The sequence below is a fragment of the Vitis riparia genome, chromosome 13 (genome assembly GCF_004353265.1).
Source record: "Vitis riparia cultivar Riparia Gloire de Montpellier isolate 1030 chromosome 13, EGFV_Vit.rip_1.0, whole genome shotgun sequence".
In the NCBI taxonomy this organism is placed as follows: domain Eukaryota; kingdom Viridiplantae; phylum Streptophyta; class Magnoliopsida; order Vitales; family Vitaceae; genus Vitis; species Vitis riparia.
In genome coordinates, this window is record NC_048443.1 from 24610306 (window position 1) to 24628029 (window position 17724).

The following is a 17724-nucleotide window of genomic DNA, read 5'->3' on the forward strand; positions in this document are numbered from 1 at the left end:
AATCTTTTAGACTGTAGTTATGATGGCATCAACCGGATTTCAAATGTTTCAAAAAGCCAGGTGCATAAGTTCTAATCAAAGTTTGGGTAGAGGCATATACTATATTTAATTAGGATGTGATATAATATTTTGTTCTATGCGGCATTTGAACTAAGTGTGGCAAGCGCTTTTCAACTTGTGAAATCTTCTAGAAATTGTAGTGGGAACGCTAGTTATGGTTTTTATAACTAAAATCTCATCTAATAATGATTTTAGAAAACGCTTTTAATATTTCTAATACTTAAAAAAAATTATCATTCAAGTGTTAAAAATGCTATAAACGTTTTTTAGAATTACTCTCAAACACGCTCTAATAATGCATTTAGCATAGTTTCTCTTCAATATCTTCTTTAAAATTATTTTTAAAAAAATATAATTTATCAAGTGTTTTTCCCATAATCGCTACAAGCAATTTTCAAATTTTTTAAAAGTATTTTTAAAATTTCGTCAAGCGATTAATATCTTTTTAAAAACATTTTTTAGATTAACTCTAATTTTTTAAAATATCTCCTATTCAAGAAATAGGAATGAATGAATCCGTAGTGTAGGAATAAAATAGATAAAGTTCAGAATTGGTGTCTTTTTGTTAGGCATGTAAGTATATAACCACCCAAAAATTCATATCTCAATAATTTATTTATAACCTTCCTGGACACATAGCATATATGAGGGTATATATAGACCCCAATCTCTTGGTCTGTCCACATAACACCTGCTTGTCTACTTTCTTCTTTCTTCTTTCTTCTTCCTCAGTTACTGAATTTTTGTTTTCCTTTTACTTCCCTTCTAGCTAAAAAAAGAAAAATTGAAAAAAAGAAAATCAAAGCCATGGAGAAGAAAGAGAAAGCTGCTAGATTTCCACCAAAGAGAGGTCAGATCAAATTCAAGATATTTGAGAAGGTAGTAAATGCAATATTCTGCAAGAGAAGAGAGAAAAAGTGCAGCGGCTGTGGTGGTGGCTGACAATCGTTTTGCCCAACTCGCCAGCAATGCCTGCCCTTCAAATGAAATTCAGGCCAGTATGAATAATATCCATATAGAGTATGTACTGAGTATGTACTCCACATTATGATCAGCATCTTATCTTCAAAATCATAACTTCTCATATAAAATTTGAGCTCTGAACCTCAAAAGGCAGGCTCAATTCAGTTTTAAATTTTGCTGCTGAGATCATCCGCTTATTGTCTTCCAAAAATGGTGCGGCATGAGTTTAATTCATGAGGCAGAAGTATCATACATGAATTTAAGAACAAGCTAGAAGAAGGATTCTCTTGGGAGGCTTTGGTTATGGAAAGTTACATTTCTTCTACGAGGCAGTAACAGTTAAGTGTCCATAAATTTCAAACTAGGCAAGCAACTTTCACGTTGGAACCCTGAATGCTGGTGACCCACATCATCTACATATCCATCATACTAATAAATTAATAGGCTTTGGCTAAGGAACCGAGCTTTAGTTGGTTTTGTGGTGCGCATTGAATTAAAATTTTGTTTTGGAATACGATTCCCTGATTGCAAGCGAAAAAGTGTAAGACTCGCCTGAAAAGACAGGTTGATAACAGTGAGAAAGGATATGAACAGACCCTCTTCTCAGCATCTTCATTGCCTTCAGCGTCTTACATCATGGCATCATGTCATCCTGCAAACCACATCTCTATGACATAACCATCCAGAAGTAAAAGAAAGGAAAAGAAGCACACAATTTCACGGCATATATGATGAGATGACAAGTGGACGTCACTTTGTGAGTGGGGTTGCATGGTTTTAAAGTTCTCACTGAGATTCCAATCCAACCCCAAAGGACCCATGGCAGCAAAATATACAGAACTGCACCACCATGCACACTGAAGAATCCAACTCCGAATAATATTATTATATTGGTCGGCTTACAATCCTGACCTGGAAAACATGTTCAGTGCCTTCCAAAACTCCCAATTTTTCCCCCTATCATCAACAGACTTACTTGAGATCATTGACTACTAAAATTATGCGTGTAAGATCAGCTCAAGGGAATAGATAAGGGTCATTAAGTTTCATATACTTCATATCATGAAAAAAAAAATAATGATTTAAAACAGATTTGAGGTATTAAAAAATTTCTACTACCTTAAATTTTCAATTTTCAAGTTTTTTATTTTGAAAACAGAATCAGAAAATGTATCCAACCAGATCCTAAGTTAACAGAGATGTCAAGCGGAGGTAATTTCTGAGCACTGATGCTCGGTGAGGACCTGATGTTGACAACAAAGGCAAAGCCTGAATCAAAAAATGGATGCCGCCTTATACCAAATATTTAGCCGTAATCCCAGACCAAACACAACAAAGTACAAGACAGAAAAGATCATCATCCCAAATTACAACACAGATTATTCCCCCTAGAAGTTGTTAATTAGCTAGCCGGATAGTTTTGGTAAATCCTCTTAAAATGCATGCAAGTTGCCAGTTCTCTCACTCCTCTCCTCTCTCTCTCTCTCTCTCAAATGCTCAAGATGAAGCCTCAACACCTGGCTCACGAATTTGAATAGATGTTCTTGACAAACTGGCTTCGAGCTCATTTAACTCATCCATGTCCAGCTCATCATCATCATACTCATCCTCATCCTCATCGGGAAGTGCTTCCTCGGAATCAGCAACAGCACTTGTTGAGGCACTTGGCCCTGCAGCAGCAGAATTTTCTTTGACCTGAAATTGAACATATGATCAATTTTAAAATCTGTTTTTCTAACCAGGAAGAAAACTATTAAAAGAACCTGACGACAAAGGCACTGCAACCCAAATACATGGGAAAAATACAAGAACACCCACCAAATACCCATACAGTATACAAGGCACACCTAAAAGAACTGATGAAAAAGGAAACTTCATCAAGTCCCTATGACACATCCACCCCCAGCCTGCCTCTAAAAGATGAGAGATGTAACACAATAAACTCAAAATATGGCTGTTGACAAGATGTAACACAATGAAAGTCATGCGCCCAAAACCATATATTTTTGTAGTAAATATAAACCTTATTTATAAAAATCATAAACGAAGAATGGAAATTGAAATATAATGAGGACTTCCTTTTCTGAGGATAGACAAATTAGAGATGCATATAAAAATGCCTATGAAGTTTCTAGCGAACATAGAATAACACTTCAAATAAGGACATTAGGGCTAATGGTTAGGAATCAATGTTTCACAATGTCACAAATAAAAACGCTCAGGGAAGATGCATTACAGAAAATGACACAGAAAATCACATCAATATGTTACCCAAGTCATAGTATTGAAGGGGCAATTAGCCTGCAGATAATGCCAAAAACATGTCATCTAGAAAGGGACATCTTAATCTGAAAAAATTTAAGACTCCTAATAAGCACCCTGTTTCTTTTACATGTAGTTTTCAGAGACCAGGACTTGAAAAAAATGGAAGAACAGCAAATAGCCATCTATACTGTCACATAAAAGGTTATTATGTCACTTCTTATAGCCTTAATTTGCTGTCTTTTCATCTTACTTGTCCTTGCAACACATAGCAGTATAACCATAGCACTTGAGATACAGGCACTAGCTTAGAATTGATACACAAAATCAGATCACCTCAGCTAACACCCATGGTGCTGCTCCTAGTTTCACATTAATCCCATCATTTCTAGTTTGTATCCTTTCTCATCTTTCCATTCATCTTCTCTACATCCTCATTAAAGCCATAGGCATTCTATGCCCACTTATTCAACTGTTCAGCATGCTGCAGATAAAGCATGCCTTGTACAAGTTTGTAATATATTTATTGTAAAATATATATATATATGTAATATCTATGTTTTACATCACCTTGGGCAGAATTTCCACTTGGTTGTGCCTGTCTAGGTGTTAGATTTGTTGAACCTCCAATTTTAGGATACAGAGAAACAGAAAAAGTGTTGAAGTGTCTAGAAACTAGGTCACAATATTTATCTTAGAAGGCATTATCAAACAAAGGAATGATTAGTTAAACATTTATATCAGGTGGGTTTAATTTCAGATAATTCTAATGGGTTTCCTAGACAACATAGCAAATAATTTAAAATGTGACAACTGCCTATTTGCAAATCCCTAATTGCAAGTGTTTGAAGAAACCTATAAAAGTTTTATAGAAACCTAGATCCCATGCCAGCTACCACTGGAAACCCTAGGCAAACTTATTCCACTTCTCTGGCTATCACCCTGCAATTTAAAAATTGTAAAGAAGGTATGCTTTTTCTTTTCCTCTTTTGTTTTTCATCAGAAACAAGAATTTCATTGCATTGAAAGAGTAAGTACGAAGAATGATTAGAAATCCCTCCTAGACGTACAAAATCCCCTATAGAAAGTCTAACAAAAGAGGCGGGTAAGTGTATACCAGTTCAAAAAGACAGTTTTTTTTTTTTTTTGATAGATAGTTCAAAAAGACAAAGTTAAGTGCAGACCAGTTCAAAAAGACAAATCTATCTGAACACATTCAAATGATTAGGACAATGCTACCTATATAATTCATGGAAATATAAAGTCTCCTACAAAAGAAAACAAATGTCTAGCCCCACACTTTAACACATCTTTGCCCCAAATGTCTAGCCCCAAGAGAAGAGCATCCCAACTCTAAAGAAATATCAATAATTTGGCACAATCACTAATCAAACTTCCAAGGTCCTCTTTCTTTAGCTGCCTATGATATGACAATAGCAAGCATATCATAGCAGAATCTCCTCCTCCTAGGAAATTGGAAAAGCCTAAACCTTTTACCTGCAACAACCTTTCGAAATGGTTAGAATCTCTTCCCCAATGACTAAGCCTTGACCTGCAAGTTTAGAGAATGCTCTTACCACTGTGCCAAAGTGATCCCTAAGCAATCCTCCAATCCTCAACTGCCCTGGGTTGCCCAAAGAACATCCATCAAATTTTAGCTTAACAAAACCCACTGGAGGTAGTAACCGTTCAGAATGTCTCTCCTTAGTCAAGGTTCAGCAAACTAATTCCAAGCTAGTAGAATGAGACTCAAAGTGATGCCTGCAAAAGCTTCACTAGCAGAAATCCACAGGGAAGAAGAGAAGTAAAACAAGTTCTAAACTACTTCTCAAGACTTTCACCTATCCTAAGAAATTCTTGCATTACTTCCCCACCAAATAATCCCAAATCAAAGTAAGGCTAGAAATGAGCCAAGAGTCTTGCCTCGAGGAAGTGCCCCAAAACCTCTAAAGGATTATAATCAACATCTCCTCCAATCAATTCCCACAAGTATGAACAATCCACACCATAATGCCAAGGTTGGGGAGATATATATATAAAATATAAAATAAATAAATAAAAAAACATGATATTTAGACTCCCCACTCCCTCTACACATGACACACCTCAGTCAAGTGTCTTGAAAGGTCTTCTCCGTTAGGGCAAACCATTCATATTTACCTTCTTATTTGCCATAAGTGCAAAGGCACCTTTGGTAGGACTTTGGATTTTCAAATGAAAGAGCTTTTTTTTAGGGAAATGCAAGCATCACAAGGTTATTCCTTTTCAAATCGGAAAGCAACAAAACTTTGGATTCCCAAATGAAATTTGCATGAATAAAAGGACCGAATTAGTAGAAGCAGAGATAGTATTAAAAAAGGAGCTGATTAGAACAATCCTAAGGAGTCAATCACCAGACTCTCACATTAGCAAAAGTGGATTACATATACACATATGCTAAAGCAAACATGTGACATCCTACATTCTTACTCTGAAATGTTACAATTGAAGTTGAAGTTCCAAATATAGATGGGGGAACTAGCACGAGTGAAATAACAAAGTCCCTCAACCTTACTACTCTATAAATGTTTGGGAACACTCACTAAGAGATATATCACCAAATCAAAGATCTTCCTAAGAGCAAATTTTTGTACCATCACCTACAAAATAACAAGTGAAATGAAATAAGTTTGACGAAGTTTGCATACTAGCCTTCCAAGGGCATCTAAGTGATCATGTAACAACAAAATCAGCATCTCATCCACTACAATTCAGCCCATAGATACTCAAGATGACCTTATGCCATAATACTCACTCTCCCTGGAGAATCCCCACAACCACTTCCTTTTCTCTAATGCCTAATCTCCTTTCCTTATTTGGCTTACCCACTTTGTTCCAACTCACAAAGTGATCTCTCTTCTGTTCCACAACAGTCAAACCAAATAAAATCTCTTTGTGATCTCTTAGTCTTAAAAGGTTACTTTAACCAGAGCTTTGAACAAAGATGGAAAATACAAGGGAATAAGGGATAAACATAACTGCTCAAGAGTGATTCTACCAGTCAAGGATAAGTAGGTTTACTTCTAACCATCTAACCGTCATGAAATCCTCTCCACAGCCAAGTCCCAAAGAGATTTTCCTTTTTTTTTTATTAGGTAAATAAAGCAAATATATTAAAAGCACTTCAAAAAGGCGCACAAAGTACACACACAGTATACAAGTAGCAACCGAATACAAGCAAAAGGAAAGAGAGACAACAAACCAATACCCGAGACAAAAGACTTCACCCTACAACCCAGAAAAACTCCAAACTTTACGAACACTTGGGTGAGTAACAAAGTGAAGGAACCCACTACCACCTCATCCACTCTTCAGAAAGTTGAACACCTAGACCCTAGGCCATCCAACAACCACCCCAAAAACATAACCTACAAGGTCACTTGCAAACCAACTCCTAATTACTGCTCCATTCTCTCACTTTTTTGTTTGACTTGTTGGAATTGATCAAGCATTCCAAATTTTGAAACTCCCTAACCAAGCGGGGTGTGGAAAGGGGCTTCCTCTTCTCAACCTGAGCTTTGTGCCACTTTCTGGTTTCCATCTTTCTCAGTAGGGACGCAATTTCCTTCTCATTTCCATTCACTGACAAACCCATAAACTTGCTAAATGAGATGAATTTATGGTAACATAGATCAAAGGGCTCTCTTGTTCCAAATCCCCCTCACCACTCGCCTCTACGACCACAATCTTGGCAACCTTAGGCTGATTCTCTAAGGCTTCCACAACCAAGCCCTTGTCGGAAATCATACACAGAGGCCTGTAAACATTGCCCTTATCCTCAACTAAAAGGCTCACATCTTGCTCCCTCCATGAAATCAAACTATCGGTCCTCCCTAAAGGAACACCCTCGTCAATGGACATGGAAGAAGATGAAGAAGAGGACCCTCCCCTCAAAGGACAAACTGGAAACGAAAGCTTATCTGAGAAACCTTCCACTGGAAATCTTGCTGCTTCCTCCATGAGGGCTTCATCCATAAGCAGCAGATGGTGAGCCGATGACAAAGGAGTTGGAACTGCCCTTTTGCCATCATCAAGACCACCTTCTGCAATGCTGGAAGCCAAGGGGTCCCTCTCCCCTTTTAAAAAGCCCTTGCTGCTCAGAACCTGTTGGCCCAAATTTTCTCTAAGCCTCAAGTGGAGCCAGTCCTCACTTGCGCCCCCCACCTCCACACCCCCCCTCTGGCAGACACTGGGATTGGGATGCATTTAAATCAACCCTTGGAGAAAGACCCAAGGCCAAATGGGCCTCCAAAACACTAGGCCCAAGGACTTTTAAATCTCCCTTAAGTGAGCAGACTTGGGCCAAGCAGTGTAGCCCACATTCATCCACAACATGGGTTCCCTTACTAAAAAAAACTCCCCCCTCCAGTCCTTTCATCTTCATCAGTCCCCCTATCACTGCCCCCCTTTTCTGACAGCTTAACAGCAACTTTTGCAAGTCTACAATCTGCTCCCTCACCTACCGTACTCCTGCCACCAGGAAACAACACACCACCACCTGCAGCCTGCACCACAGGCAACTCCACCCCCACTGCCTCAGCAGCGCGTGAAACTCCTTCATCTCCCCTGACCTTCTGAACCATGCATCCACAGTTACTGCAATTCAGAATCACAATGGAGGACCTGGGAGTTCTAGGATTCCTTCCTAAAGGAAAACCCAAATAGGAGAAGGGCCAATATGATGTCTTGCAGTCTAAAAAAGTAGCCAACTCAAGGACTTAAGTCTAAGTAATATTGATGCTCGATAGGGTAGTCTTATCCACCTATATCGCATCCAAAATCTATCTACCCTTGACAAAGGCTCTCTGGGAAATATGATTGGTCTCATGTAAAACCCTCTCATAAATATAGGGACAACAACTTAGTTATGATTTTGTAGAGGCTAGTCACCAAAATAATGGGTCTAAAGTCAAATATTTTATTGGTTAGGCTCCTCAAAGGCACTAGGGCAATGAAAGTGACATTTATGCTCTTATTGATTAAATATTGTCATGAAACTCAAAGAAAACCTTAAGAAAATCCTTTTTAATGATATTCCAACAATACTGATCAAATGCAAGTGGGAAGCCATCTAGGTTTGGTGCCTTTTCCTTGTCCATATGAAAAACCACTTCTTTTATTTTCTCCTTTGAAAACTGCCGCTCCAAAATACTAGCACTCTCCTCTGAAATAGGAGACCAATCTAAACCTATTAACCACCACAAATCATTCCCAATCTACTGTATAGTTCATCAAGAAAGCCTAGAACCTCTCTAAAATAATCTCTTGATTGGCTAATGTCACTCTTTTCTCATTCACTAAAATATTTGATAAGCTTCTTCTTCCTTCTTCCATTAGCCATCCAGCCAATGAACGTAGAGTTGTAGTCCCCTTAGCACATTTAACTCTAGCTTTTTCCCTCTACTAATAAGCATCTTACCTCAACAAAGGTGATTCTAACTCCACTTTCCTGGTAGCCCTTAATATTATTAATCCATTTGACACTACAACCTCCTCTTCACAGGAGTCTACCATGGTAATGCCCTTGATATGACTTCTTTCTTTTCCTTAATGTCCCCAAAGGTGACTCAGTTCCATAGTTTCAATTTTTCTTTGATGTCTTGTAACTTTTGGGTGAATTTATGACCTTCCTATCCTATAATTTAGTGCTCTCCTCCGCCATGTACCAATACAATCCTTGACATCATGGTGAATTAATCACATATTTTCAAAACTAAATGGAGTCACTCTCCAATTGAATGGATTAGTATCTAAAACTATCAAGCAATGATTAAAGATAAGACAAGGTAAGGTTTCTTGAGAACTTTGAGGAAAACAAATATCCTAATCCAATGAGTATAAAAAAACTATCCAACCTTCTACAAATAGGGGGAATCTTGCAAGTTTGACCAAGTGAAGGTGGCATTTCTAAGAAGGGGGATCAATTAGATTACACTTCCTAACTATGCTATCAAAAATCTCTCATGCTTAAGGTAAGCCTGAAACCTTCCAATTTTTCAAAGACTCTTATTATTACATTCAAATCACCTCCAACACACCATATTAAGAAAGTTAAACCAAACAAATCTTAAATTTCATCCCAAAAATCTTTCATACCATATATTGAAGATAGCTAAAATCACCTACAACACACCATCTCAACAAAGTTAAGCCAAGCAAACTCTTCTTTTCGTTTTCTTATTTGTTTTGTTCCTTTTTCTTCGTATTATTCCTATCTTTCTTTATCTTCTCTTCCTCATCAACCCAACTTGGCAACAGTGTGCTGACATGTGTACTTTGAAGGTTTGACCCAAGTCCATGTCACACAAAATAACATAAAAAGCATATCAAGAGCTCCAAATAACGCTTATCAAAAAGGAAATCGAACCTCTTGGCTCCAAAGCAAGATAAAGGGTTTTGATAGAAAACTTTCCACTCTTTGACTCCATCTAAAGCACCTTGTCTTCTTCATCCTTATACACCCTCTTCTCTTGAAGTCTCAAAAGGAACCACTTCATACTTTCCACCTCCCAATCATTGAAAGGTTTAGAGATGCAAGCAAGGTTTTCAAAGCAATTTTCTAGGCGCGCCTTGAAGCACACCTAAGTAGAATAGAGGGTTTTGATAGAAAACTTTCCACTCTTTGACTCCATCCAAAGCACCTTGTCTTCCTCATCCCTGTACATCTTCTTCTCTTGAAGCCTCAAAAGGAATCGTTCCACAATTTCCACCTCTCAATCATTAAAAGGCCTACAGATGCAACTTGCAAGGAGTCCAACCACCCCTTTTAACTGATAAATTCCAAACATCTACCACCCATGCCTCTTTTGAAATGGCTATGACAAATAAAGAAGGGAGGTAACACACAACAATTCGCCCCTACACCAATTAGCACTTCCAAAACCTCACCCTCCAACCATTATCCACTAAGAAAGAAATTCTACTACTCGAGATCTTAATCCTTCCTTATGGCTTTCCATAACCTAACACCATACCCATCCCTCACTTCACAAGCACACCACCCCCCTTCTTATTTCCCATACTTCCCACTCATAACTTGCTTCCAAAAAGTCCCCCTTTCATTAGCAAAACACCAACTCCATTTGCATAGAAGAGCCTTGTTAAGCGTTGATAGACACCTAATGCCTAAGCCCTCTTCCTTTTATCAAAACAAACAATCCACCGCCTTACTAAGTGTGGCTTCCAAATCAGAGCCCACTGCCCAAAGAAAATCTCTTTGAATTTGCTCTAAACTCAATCTCATGGACCTTGGAATGCAAAACAAAGACATAAAGTATATAAACATACTAGAAAGAGCGATATATATATATATATATATATATATATATATATATATAGTAATTTTCCTTCTTTAAAGATATGTAATCTATTCCACATGGCCACCCTTTTACAAAACCTCTTTTCCACCCCTTCCTAAGCCGCCACAAATTTAAATAAGGCACCAAAAGGAAGACCCAAGTTAGAGGGAGTACACCCACCTTACAACCAAACTCTAAGGCCAAGTCATCTAAGTTTTCCACCCTTCCCACTGCTATTAACTCATTTTTATCCAAATTGATTCTCAACCCCGATATAGCCTCAAACCACATAAGCAGTAAGTTATCTGATCCTGTGAAGCCTCACAAAAACGAGAGTATCATCAGCAAAAAACAAATGAAAGATTTGAACCTTTGCACTGCCCCTCACCTGACAACCTGAAAAATAACCTCCACTCATAGCCATCTTGAGAAGGCAACTAAGAGCCTCCACAACAATCACCAATAAATAGGGCAAGAGAGGATCCCCCAAACTTAAGCCACTAGAGCTTTGAAAAAAGTCAAACAGGGGTGCCATTGACAAAGACAGAAAACCTTACTATAGATATGCACCACTTTATCCAACCAATCCATTTATCCCTAAAACCAATCTTTATAGAACCAAGAGCAAGAAGTTCCAATTTACATTATCATAAGCCTTCTTAATGTCAAGCTTACAAAGAACATCACATTTATTACTTTTCAACATTGAGTCGATGGCCTCATTAGCAATCAACATCACATCTAGTATTTGTCTACCCTCCACAAAAGCATCTTAGGACTAAGAAACCACTTTACCCACCACCTTCTTTAGTCTATTGGCTAACACTTTAGCCAACAACTTATAAAGACCACCCACTAAATTGATGAGCCTAAAATCTCTAAGATCTTCTACTCCCTCCTTTTTTAGGAATTAAAATTAGAAAAGTTGCACTCAAACTCTTTACAAAGTTGTCTTGCTCATGAAAGTTTCTAAAAAAAAAAACGATCACCTCTTCCTCCACAAAATCCTAACTAAACTGCTAGAACACCATAGAGAAGCCATCCAGACATGGCACTCTTAGTCCTTGCTAAGGTTCAAAAGGGCGAAGAAAACCTCTTCTTTTGAGAATAGCTCCTCCAACATTGCAACATCCTAAGCTCCTAAACCATCAAAAGACAAGTCGTTAATACTAGGTCTTCAATCCCTTGAATCAGCCAAAAGATTTTGAAAGGCCCTAACCACCCCATCCTTTATTTCATTCTCCTCTAAAAACCAGGTTCCATTAATTATAATTTTGACTAAAAAGATCCTCCTTTTATGGGCATTAGCCATCTTGTGGAAAAAACTAGTGTTTTTGTCACCCTCCTTCAACTAGACTTCCCTTGATTTCTACCTCCAGGAAATTTCCTCCATAAGGATTCATTTTTTAAAATCCTCCCTAGCCTCCTTTCTAGTTTCCACGTCCTCCAAATTCAACACATTAATTCTCTCCTTAGAATCCTAAAAAGCCACTTGGTTCAAGGTCATATCTTTTCCGACTTCAACTTTGTCAAACACTTCTTTGTTCAAAATTTTCAAATAGGACTTTAAAGCTTTCAATTTTGCTGTCAAAGTTAAAATAAAGGAACCACTAAAATTAATAACCACCAACTTTTCAACACTCTTTGAAGTCCTCCTTCAGCCACATGTTTTCGAATTTTAAAGGAGAGGGACCTCTTCTCAACCCTCCCCCATCTAATAAAATGGGGAAATGATCACACACCAGTCTAGGTAAGACACACTACATGACCCCACTAAAGTGACATTCCCAACCCTCAAAAACCAAGAAACTGTCAAGTCTCGACTTGGACGGATTATTCAAACCAATGCTCCAGGTGAAAGGGCCCCCCTACAAGCGAAGGTCTCTTAGTTCTAGGTCCTTAATGACCTTTGAGAATCTCCTCATGGCTAAGGACAACCTACCTTCTCTACTATGCTCTCTTGGAAATCTAATCATGTTAAAATCACTTCTAATGCACCAAGGGTCATTCCATAACCCCCTAATGGCCCCTAACTCATCCTAGAAACTTTCCTTATCCTTCCTCAACGTAGGCCCATAAACCCCTATAAAAATCTAAAAGAAGCCATCCTCATAATTTTAAATCGACACAAAATCAAGAACTAACCCATTTCCATTCCAACCAACTCAAAACACCCTATTATCCTAAAACACCAAAACCCTTCCGACCGCACCCCTCGAGTTCACTACTCCCCAATCTATGCATTTGCCCACTCCTAAATTTCGCACCAAACCAATAGACATCTCTTGAATTTTAGTTTTTTGCAAACAAACCAAGTCCACACTCTGTGATTTAATCATGGACTTAACTACCTTTCTTTTATCAATATCCCTCCTCACATTCTAGGATAAAATTCTTATTTTCATTTGCAACCCGAAGTGATGACCCAACCTTCTTTGCCAAACTCACTCTCATCACATGTTCCAATAGACATCTCTTGACTTTTAGTTTTTTGCAAACAAACCAAGTCCACCCTCTATGATTTAATCATGGACTTAACTACCTTCTTTTTGTCACTATCCCCCCCTCACATTCCAGGATAAAATTCTTATCTTCATTTATAACCCAAAGTGATGGCCCAACCTTCTTTGCCAAACCCACTTTTAGTGCATGTTCAATTGTAATTCACTAAACACTCTAGTTTCTTAAGCTCCCTTGCAAACTTTGAAGACACAAATTTAGTCCTCCTTTTACCAACCACCTAGCACTTTTTCTCTTGTCTCACCTTCATCCTCTTAAGTAGGTTCAAAATCTCCACCTCGAAGCCTCTATTAGCATGCGCAAGAGATTACTAAACTTAACTAAACAACTCGAGGACTAAAATTTTGAAGCGCCACCCCTCTTCTCCCTCAAAAGACCCATCATCCATCTTCCTTTCCTTAACGAACCCAACCCCCAACTTAGCAAACACTTGCTCCAACCTTGTCACACATTTCATGGCTCTCCCATCAACCAAGACAGTCCTTAAAGGATCAAGGATAGCCTCCCCTTCCATACCCTCCATGCCATAACAATCACTGGACCCACCCTCACAAACCAAGGCCTGATCCAACTTAGAGAAAGGAGAAGAAGAAGAATTCCAAACCCCCAAAGAGTAAAACAAGTAGGGAAAAGAACCAAGGTACCTAGACACCTTAGCCAAGAAAGATTCATCGATGATCTCTAAGCTACAGCTCATCAACAATAACGCTGATAGGGTAGCATCATCCTCAACCCCAACAAAAAGCCTTTCATCAGCCCTCCACTCACCAGCAACTTGGGACTCCACTGGAGCCCTAACCCCTTTAAATAAGCCAAGAGAGCCCTTTGCATCTCCAAGACCTTGGCCCACTATAACAATTAAAGCAAACCCGCTTCTATCCCCTATAGTCGCAACCTGGCCCAAATTAAAAGCCTCCTGGGCTTTGAAGTAACCATCCCTTTCATAAAGCCCCTAAACACCTAGGTCTTTTTAAAAGTGGAGGCTTGCTAGGCTTGGGCCTCAACCAATAATTGTTGGCCCAAACCCTTAGGCACGCACCCATCCCCACTCAAATCTCCTTTAAGGGATGCCTCACCCACAATGTTTCTTCTACCTTAACTAGTCTCCCTCCACCAATGCCTTGCTCTAACCCACTTACAATTGCTTTTGCAGAGCTACCAACCGCAAAGGTTGCTCTCCCCTTTTTCCTTCCATCAGAGGACAACACGCCATCATCTATGAACCGCAGAAGCAACGGATCCATTCTCACACTATCACCGGTGCATGATCCACCCCTTTCCTCACCCCTAACCTCTAGACCATTATCCCCACTCATTGGAACCAATGGTGAAAAAATAGAATTTCCACACCTTTGTCCCTACGTAAGCTTGATATACAAGCAAAAGAGCACATCCCCTTATCACAAAGGCAAATGAATATTGGGCTTCTCCATATAAATCATTAATATTCAAATAAATCTCTCCATGTTTCTGATTAAAAGGGGAGAGGGGGGAGTTGGGTGGGAATAAATTCTCCTCATATATTTCATGAGATAATTCACAGACATAAGTACTCATAAATCATTTCATCAGAAACCATAAGGATTTGAAGCTTAGAACCATACTAGGCAAAAGGAGATTGTAAATCAACACTTCATTAACTAGAAGAGTCCTGAAGTCCTGGAAGTTCTGGATTGGTATAAATTTATTTATTTAGTTGAGAATGCAAGAAGCAAGTGGGCTCCTCCAACATGGCCACCCTTCAAATTGGATTTTGATGTCTCATTGCTTATCCCTTCAAAGAAAGCTGCAGGTGGTATAGCTCTTAGGTAGCAGTCTCACTATTCACTCCTGTATCTTTGCTCAGGTTCCTTGTTTTCTTTTCCTAATCAGAAACAAAGTGTTCCTTCTATTGAATTGTAAAAGAATGCACAGGGAAATATGAGGCATCCTTTACATCATACAAAATCTGGCCAAAAAGTGGAGAAACTGAAAAACAAAATATAAGTACAAGAACCAAAGGACATCAGTTACAAACCGAAACAAAAGAAAGCAGTTATCTTGTAACATTTCCTTTTCATTTCTATATAAAATACCATAAAAAATAAAAAATAAAAAAAACAGAATTACCTTTTGTTCAGCAACCACAAGTTCTTCTTCTCTTTGGTATTTTTCATATGCCTCAGCATCATCCACAAACAAGCTCGAATCCGAAAGAAACAACTCCCGGCCACTGAATCAAAGAGAAAATTAAATTAATAGTGTGTTCAATGGCATATCCTATATAATCTAATATGATAATATGTAAATGTTTAATGTGGTAAAGTACTTGGATAATGCCTCTAAACTTCTTATAACTTTTTTTTACATGGGGTTTTATTGTTCAAAGTTTCCTTATCTAGCTGTGTCCCAAATTTTCACCTGCATCAAATATGAACTTCCACCTTTGACATAATTCCAAAACAGAACCTAGATATGTTTTTTTTCCCCTGACAAGAAACACATTAGGTCTTTCTCTTGATTGAGAAGATCAAGAAGGATCAGACTTTTTTTTTTTGATAGGTAAGATCAAGAAGGATGAGACGTCCTTCAACAATATGCAAACCCAGAATCTAGATATGTTGTATGTTACAAGATATTCCTTTCCTTAGTTAACTTCAAAAGCTTTAGAAGATTTAGTGTAGATCATCAGCTCTCTTATGATTTTGGCAAAAAAAAAGGATGCTTATATGAAAAGAAAAATGCACTCTACTACAAAAGTTTGCCACATTAGATTCCTTTACTTAATATAGAAAATCATTGTCACATTCTCAAGACAGGTCTCAACAAGGAAATAAAAGACAAATCCTCAAAACATGTTTTTAAATCCACAAGACTCAGGTTCATCTGCAAAGATAGACAAGTATAGAGAGGTACATAGTCTTTCTACCATCACATATTTTCCCCTCTCATCTTCAAAAATTCAACTACTTGCCAAGTATCTTGACATCAAATATATATATATAACCGAGGAACCTTCCATGGCCAAGCCCTTAGGACTCTCCATGGGGATCCAAACATCGCACTGTTGACGGCTCCGCAACAACCAACACCAAGTATATATATATATAACCGAGGAAACTTCCATGGCCAAGCCCGTAGGACTCTCCATAGGGACCCAAACATTTGGGTGTAGACCGCCCCGCAACAAACAACATCGGGTATCTTGACCCCACTTTATCAAAACTGTTTCACAAACCCACATTAAAAATGGGCTTGCTCTCAAACCAGTGGCAAGAGAAATGATGAATATAAGAGGTGATGAGAAGGAAAGAAGAACAAAGCTCACTCGAATCATCTGCCAGAAAACCCTATCTCTAGCAAGCAATTGAGCCCATACCCTCACTAATTTCTCTCTAATTTAATCAAAATGTCTACAATTAAATGGCAATTGATTTGAAACAAAATAGCATGCTAACTGGGAACTCAATATCCTTCTACTTTATTGTAGTTATAATCATTAACATCCATTCTATGAACCTTCTGGGATTTTTAATGAACAAAACAAGGAGTCTCAAGTATGGTATTTTAGGATTTTTTTTTTTTTTTTTTTTTTTACTAATAGACCCAACAAAAAAAAATTGTGAATTTTGTTGCTTTGTGAGTTTTTTTTCCTTTCCTGTAAGATCAAAATTTGCCTTTTTTAGTTGGTGATCTTTTTCTTTATTTGATATCAAGCATACTTCATCCTTCAAAAGTAAATTTTATTCTATCTATTCACATATCCGGCATGTGTCGGTCTCATAGGTAGTCAAGTGCTTAACCACATGGCTTTGTGGAATTCAACATGAAAATACTAAAATGCTCCATAGATTACATTTCCAGATTATTTTCAAATCACTATCCATAATCAATTCAAATACTTCAAAAATAGAAACCACGGTCTTCTAATATTTTCTTCAACTTTCAGGAATTATAATGCCTTTTCCCAACCAAATAGACTTTTTTTTTTGGGTTTAATACACTTTACCCTCTCAACCTATTACGTGTTTTGCACATTGCCCCCTTAGGTTTAAAATCGAACAAATTGTCTTCCAAGCTTCTTAAAGACTAGCACCATGCCTTTTTTGTTGGATGGTGTTAATTTGATTGGACGGAAATGTCATGTGTTATACATATGACTTAATAAGCAAGGGTAAAATTGTCATTTGAAATATTCAAAGTCCTAAAACATCTCTTTCTTTGTTCTTCTTCCTTAGAAAGCACTAAATCCCCAAGCCCTAAAATCCAGTTTTAGTTTTCTACACATCATATCATTCGGATTTCCTCGATTAGATTCTCTCTTTTATTAATGGCCAATTTTGAATCATGTGCTCAACAACTACAAATAAAAAATAAATACACAAAATGAGAATCCAAAACTTCTGTTTGGTTGCACAGAAAAAATAGGGGAGTGACAGTGTTCATAACATTTTCCTTTTTTCCTCTCTTTTTCACCTCTTTCCTAGCACTAGATGGAATTCAAAAACAATGAGTTCAAAAAATAATATATATATATATATATATGTATGTATATTGCTTATTTCCTAGACCATTTTCTTTCCCTTTCTCTCCTACATTCTCA

The 17724-nt window shown here is 37.9% G+C and overlaps 1 protein-coding gene across 1 annotated transcript in view; it reads right to left on the reverse strand.

Annotated features, from left to right (window-relative positions):
- Window positions 1-2293: 2293 nt before the first annotated feature.
- The window catches only part of LOC117928537 (zinc finger CCCH domain-containing protein 21), a 28915-nt gene continuing 13484 nt past the window's right edge, over window positions 2294-17724 (reverse strand). Inside the window, exons 7-8 of the mRNA XM_034848420.1 lie at window positions 15252-15354; window positions 2294-2718 (exon numbers count right to left, since the gene is read on the reverse strand). Of these exons, the coding sequence (XP_034704311.1) occupies window positions 2521-2718; window positions 15252-15354 (301 nt within the window). The 3' untranslated portion in view covers window positions 2294-2520. The remainder of the gene's footprint in view (window positions 2719-15251; window positions 15355-17724) is intronic.